Source organism: Salmo salar, chromosome ssa12 (assembly GCF_905237065.1).
Source record: "Salmo salar chromosome ssa12, Ssal_v3.1, whole genome shotgun sequence".
NCBI lineage: Eukaryota > Metazoa > Chordata > Actinopteri > Salmoniformes > Salmonidae > Salmo > Salmo salar.
The window spans coordinates 30,895,114-30,901,827 of record NC_059453.1 but is presented as its reverse complement, the minus strand read 5'-3'; the positions used below and the strand labels follow the sequence as shown (position 1 = coordinate 30,901,827).

The 6,714-nt window shown below is 45.5% G+C and overlaps 1 protein-coding gene across 1 annotated transcript; it reads right to left on the bottom strand.

The window, feature by feature from the left end:
- Window positions 1-653: 653 nt before the first annotated feature.
- LOC106564958 (keratin, type I cytoskeletal 13) lies at window positions 654-4,716 on the bottom strand. Its single transcript, XM_014131514.2, has 8 exons — window positions 4,009-4,716; window positions 3,445-3,527; window positions 3,128-3,284; window positions 2,792-2,953; window positions 2,475-2,600; window positions 1,283-1,503; window positions 1,100-1,113; window positions 654-1,000 (listed from the first exon to the last, which is right to left on the bottom strand). Exons 1-8 carry the CDS (start codon window positions 4,495-4,497, stop codon window positions 951-953), a joined length of 1,302 nt encoding a protein of 433 aa, XP_013986989.1. The 5' UTR covers window positions 4,498-4,716; the 3' UTR covers window positions 654-950.
- Window positions 4,717-6,714: the final 1,998 nt, after the last annotated feature.

Here is a 6,714-nt window from a genome sequence, read left to right as displayed (position 1 = left end):
ACTCCTGTACCCAACACCTCTGATTAGCTCCACTCTACTCAATCAGAGTTCCACCGAGAGCAAAGTGCAACACAGATACCAACCCTGTCAACAAAGACTTTCTTTGTTCAGCCGGTCAGTGTTTGCCTCCTCAGTCAATGTTTTTCCACTTATCTCTAGGCAACAATGCCGCTTGGTGAGTAGGAAACTCGGCATGTTGTAACACTGTGTCGAAATTGTAAAGTATGTCTGAGGGCATAGATTAGTCGTCCAGTTGGGTGTGTCCCGACACACTTTTGAGGAGTCATTTTACCACACCCAGGGTCATATACTCAGTTCCGTGGTCACGGATCCTGCTCCCTGCTCTTTTCTCCATTCAGTGGTGTTTGAGTACATAAGCTGCAAGGCACACAATACCTTCAGTAACCTTCAATGTCTCTCACATGTTCTGTTTTCCACAGTTCCACAGCCATTGTCCACAACTTCCTGACAACCTCCTGACAACCCCACTGTTATATCAAACACAGAGCCTCGAGAGTATTATTTGGTTGTCATGCTTTTTAATAAATACAGGCAACAGATGGGGTGGGGGGGAGGACAATACAGGCTTATTGTAGTCAACTTTTCCAAAAGCTGTCTACCTTATTGGAATAATTTCAGACACACAATAGCAATTCATATTCACCAGAACATTTATTTTCACAAACAGGATGGTCACACACACTTTGATAGCAAATGTTCATTATTCCTACTATCTCATCCTGGAACTCCAGTAAGGCTTCCTATGATCAGCAGATATCTTAAAGACAGGTATTATTATTGACCTATCAGGATGAGAGGCATTGCAGTGTTAACGGTACTCCTTAGGTATTTTATTTGACAGCTCTCCTCTTTAGTTGTAACAATGTGTGGTGTTTGTGTGTGTGGGTGTGTTTCTGATAATATTATGCACCTCCAGTAGAGATGGACATCTAGCTGGAAGAGCGCACTGTGGAGGTTGTAACTGTGGTTTTCGATCCCCCTGCAGAAAGTAAATGAGTTACAACATGCTGATAACCTACTATTACAACCATCATATATTATCATTATAAAGCCATTATATAAAATAGATGATATTTACCTGAGCCAACAGTTCTGAAAAGACGGATGGTGAAAAAAATTTGAAAGAAAATTAGTAGGAGTCGGTAGCCATTTTGTATCTGTCTGAATGACTAATAATAATAACTATGAGTAATATGATTATTTGGGCCGTGTTAAGTGTATGGACGTTTATGGGCATTTCCAATAGATTTGCAGGGTTTACCTGGACTCCTCCCCTTCCAGGAGGCCCCTGTAGGTGGCGATCTCCTGCTCCAGACGGGACTTGATGTCCAGCAGCATCTTGTAATCGTGGCCCTGCGTCTCGATGCTCTGGCGCACCCTGTTTAGCTCCTGTTCCAGCATGTCGATCTGGTTCTGGTAGCCCGAGAGCATGGCGCTGTAGCGGCCATCTGTCTCTCTCAGTGTGTTCTCAAGAGCTGCTTTCTGTGTGGCGATAGAGGTGATACAGGGTCAGTAACAGAAAATGCATTTATAGAAATAATGAAAATACAACTCAAACCAGCCATAGTTATTGCACTTAATCAACTTTGATAAGCAAATGTCAACAAACTTATTCTAATACACCATACCAAGACTATATTGAGTAACACAAATATGCCGGCTCCACCAAGCACAGCAAGGTCACTTCTTGAGGTGCTTATTTTAAATGAGATACTGAATTCTGTGAATTCCCAAAAAAGAAAAAAGGAATCGCAGCAGATGTTTATTTTCTTTAAATGACCTTTAGTGGAGGCTGCTTTGGGGATGACGGCTCATAATAACAGCTGGAACGGCGCTAATGGAATGGCTTCAAACACATAGAAACCATTCCACTGATTCCGCTCCAGCGATTACCACGAGCCCATCCTCCCCAATTAAGGTGCACCAACCTCCTGTGCTTTAGACCAACATGGAATGTTGCCTTGTTACTGCAGCGGGATGGATTGAGATAGATTTACTGAGTTTGATAAGCCCCAGCTAAGTTTCCATGGGAGTTAGGCTCTGGCTCTGTCACCTCTGCATTCCTTTGGACATACTCAAACTCTTGCTGTCTTCCAGAGAGGGTGCAGATGCCCATAAAAAGCGAAAAACCTCTTCATAACCCTAACCTCCCTCGTGTCCACTAATCCCCCACCTTTAGCCTTTTCCCACTGCTTTCCCATTTCCCCTCTCCAACTCCATCTCTCTCCAAGTCCTCCCCCTTCTTCCCTCCCTTTTATCTCATCAATCCTTTTCAACCATGTCTAACTTGCTCTTTCCCTCTGTTGAAAGAGAGAAACTAGACTCCGGAGGATTGATAAAGAAAATGGTGAAAGAGAGTCAAATGTTGACTGTTGCCAAAAGTGGCATAAAGTTGTGTAAGTTATGGCCCCTAAACTGTGGTTCGTTGTCAGACGTTAGTGATTCTGGCTCACCATGCTGAGCTGTGACTGCAGCTCGATCTCCAGGCCCTGCATGGTGCGTCTCAGGTCGTTGATCTCCGTCTTGGTGGTCTGGATGATCTCTGTGCTGGTGGCCACCTCCTTGGACAGGTTGGCTGACTGAAATACAAACAAACCAGGGCAGCCATTTTAATCCCACTGTAGCTCACTCTCCTGAAGAATTTAAACCACCATCTTCAGAATGATAATGACAGTCAGTTACATATTTTGGTTTTGCAGATTTCATTTGAAAAGATTAGTGTGGGAGACAGTTGGGGAACTTCAGTGAGGTGTGCCATGGCAACGGTTACCTTGTCAGTGAACCATGCCTCCTGGTCGCGACGGTGTTTGTCGATGATGCCCTCGTACTGGGTGCGGATCTCCTCCATCATCCTGGACATGTCCTGCTGGGGCGCTGCGTCCACCTCCACGTTCACTGTGCCGGTGAGTTGAGCACGCATGGCTGCCAGCTCCTGTGGAATCATGGGAAATGGAGTCACTCTCATCCCTCATACTTTCTATCCATCTTTTAAAAACAATCCCTCCCACTAACTTTCTCCTCTCTATTGTCACTGGGGTGTGTTTATATTGAGTAACATCTCATTACTGCAATGGAAAAAAGTGAAAAAAGTGAATTGCCCCCACACCTCTATGTGGTTCTTCTTGAGGTAGGCCAGCTCATCCTGTAGACCTTCGATCTGCATCTCCAGGTCGGCCTTGGTCAGAGTGGTCTGGTCCAGCAGGCGACGCAGGTTGGCGATGTCAGCCTCCACTGACTGGCGCATCATCAGCTCATGCTCGAACCTGATTGGTCGGGAGAAAGTGAGGAAGTTATCATGAGTCATTTGAATCCAAACTTGTAGATAAGACATGTACCTTCTGAGTGATTATTTGCTTGTTTGCCTCTAATAACCTAGTGTTGTAAAAGCTGATACTATGGAGCTGATTGAGGAAGTGCCCTTACTTGGTCTGGAAGTCATCAGCAGCCAGTTTAGAGTTGTCAATCTGCAGCAGGATGTTGGCGTTGTTGCATGTGGCATCGTTGATCTAAAAGAAAACATGACAGACTTTCATTGTACACCATGGTTGAGTCGCAGTTAGTCAACTTGGAAGCTGATAGTATTTTGATACGCTGTTGCATCTGTCCCAAAGCTTGTTGAATACACATTCCAGGAGTTAAAGCATGAAACCTAAACCTGAATCTACCAGAAAACGCCATCTGTATCAGCTCCTGGAATGACCTTGTCACCTTCATGCTTGAGATGTAATTAATTTGCTTAATTAGTTTAATTAATAGACATCATCTATAAATGTCAGTGACAGCTCATTGTTTGTATAACCCTCTGAACTCTGATTAAAAACTATAAGTCAATCCTGAAGTATACTTTATGAATGTTGTGTTCCTTATTCCTACATACTGTAAGCTGATTTTACTTTCCATGGTAGCCTGTCAGCACTGCATATTTAACACTGCAAGATACAAATGATGGATTTGAACAGCCCATAGCAGACGAGGTCAGCACACTACCTTGTCCTTCAGGTCGTTGATGATGGCCCAGTATTTGCTGTAGTCCCTCTCGGCGGCAGGCCCTTTCTTCTCATAATACTCTCTGATCTGAATCTCCAACTTGGAGTTGGCCTCCTCCAGCGAGCGCACCTTATCCAGGTAGGTGGACAGGCGGTCGTTCAGGTTCTGCATGGTGGCCTTCTCGTTCAGGTGGATGGCGCCGCCGTCCAGGGCGCTGGACAGGTTGAAGCCACCACCCCCGCCGGATCCATAGCCGCCACCACCAGATCCATAGCCGCCACCGAAGCCGGCCCCGCCGCCGTACCCGGAGGAGACTGAGCGGACGGAGGAAGAGGAGATTCGGGTGCCACCGCCGGAACCACCTCCATACACGCTGAAGGCCTTGGGGGCGCTGGACACGTAGCCGACCCGGCTTGACATGATGTTGGAGCCCCCGGAGAAGTTCATGGGGCCGCCGCCGCTGGAGCTCTTGTATGAGTAGTAAGACATGCTGACTTGCTGGCTGCAGTAGGTCACTGGAGTGGAGAAGAGAGGAGAGAGGATCGTTGTAGAGCTGGAGCCTCCAGGAGTGTGGAGTTGGACAGAGGGAGGCTGGCTCCTGATATAGTCTGAGCCCTGGGGCGGGCCTCGTGGAGGTGGGAGAGGAGGACAAAACAGGGAACGGTCAGGGGGAGGAGAGGGTGACTTTACAACACTCTCCAACAGCCTTGGCACCGGCACAGTCTGTTTGCCTTTAAGGACCAGCGTTCAGTTTCCACCCCTGTGAGGAAACTGTAATGGAATGCCTGTGTGTGTGGTGTGTGTGTGTGGGGGAGGGAGTGTGTGTGTGTGTGTGGTGTGTGTGTGTGCGAGAGGGGGTGAGTGTGTATTATTTGCCAGTCATTAGGTATACATTGTTGAAGTATGCCTTTTTTCCGAGCTAAAGTAAAGTGTTACCTGCCACACCTAAAGTAAACATTTTACTACAGGATAAGTGCTAAGCATACTGTATCTATCATTAAAACTGTGGGTCTCTTTCATTAAAGAAATGAAATGTAGTGAAACCATTAAATGGTTATTCCAAGTTACCTATATTGGTACATTAACTGCTAAGATACTTCAGCCTATTCAGCTGAAGACAGCAAATCAATGACCATTTTGTTTATTCGTCAACGAGTGATGAAATGCATCTCAGACATGTGAACATACTGTATATCAAAAATTTGGATTTTATAAAGAAGCAATGAATCTACCCAGAAAGTGCTGGCATGCAGTCAATTACTATTGAGCACTTTATTGATTGAAACATCATTTATATAGTAGAAAACATGACTGTATGAAGACCCCCAGACCACTGTTGTTTTCCATACTCTCAGCCTGGTCCTTTTAGGGGCCCATGTACACAGCCCATTGTTCTCCTTCTACTCCAAACATCCCCTTCAGCCCCATGGGCCGTGTCCTGTGTCTTTGTGTGTTAGCGTGTAGTGTGCTAGTGTGTGTTAGTGTGTAGTGTGCTAGTGTGTGTTAGTGTGTATTGTGCTAGGTGTGTGTGTGTGTGTTAGACTGTAGTGTGTTAGTGTTTATGTGTGTGTGTTAGAGTGTAGTGTGTGTTTGTGTTAGTGTTAGTGTTAGTGTATAGTGTATAGTGTATAGTGTATAGTGTTTGTGTTTGTAGTGTATTGTGTTTGTGTTTGTAGTGTATAGTGTTTGTGTTTGTAGTGTATAGTGTTTGTGTTTGTAGTGTATATGGTGTGTGTGTGTGTGTGTGTGTGTGTGTGTGTGTGTGTGTGTGTGTGTGTGTGTGTGTGTGTGTGTGTGTGTGTGTGTGTGTGTGTCTTCTGTGTTAGTGAACTGAGACTCCCAGTGCTGATGAAGTATGTTGTTTTTGGTCGGGTTGAGGTAGAGTGTATGAGGGATGAAGGATGATGAGGGAGAGAGAGCCTCGGGGGGGGGGTGTGACTGTGTGTGAGATCAGTCTTGGACACTGGCCCGCTCCCACCCCACATCTGGTATCAGCTGCTGAGAAACAGGGAGAGCAAGGAGGGGAATGAGGCCTCATACCTCATACAATCTCTAATAGGGTTGTAGGGGGAGGGGAATGAGGCATCATACCTCATACAATCTCTAATAGGGTTGTAGGGGGAGGGGAATGGGAATGGGGCATCATACCTCATACAATCTCTAATAGGGTTGTAGGGGGAGGGGAATGGGGCATCATACCTCATACAATCTCTAATAGGGTTGAAAGGGGAGGGGAATGGGAATGGGGCATCATACCTCATACAATCTCTAATAGGGTTGTGCCTGAGCTGGAGGGGGAGGGGAATGCATTCACTTTTTCTTCATACACGTGAGAGATGTTAGTAAATTTGAGGGGAAACCACTCCCTGAATGCAAACGAAGAAGAATTGCACGCAAAAGTTTGTTGCAGAATAATCCAACAATCCATACAGCAGTATACCCATCCCAAAGTTGCTGAATTTATGCAGGCTGTGCAAGCTGTGAAGTGTAAGATTAGTTTTAATCTACAGTAGAAATTGAAACATCTCCAATGTAATTGTGTATTAATTCATTAATTGAATTGCAGTAAATCTTCTGTATTCATTGGATTAAAAACAAATACAGAATATAGAACCCTGGTTCTAGAAGTCTCTCCGGTTCATGGAAGTTTTCTACTATTGCTCAACCCGGCGTTTGCCAGTACCTGGCCTTGGCACAGGTGGTGAG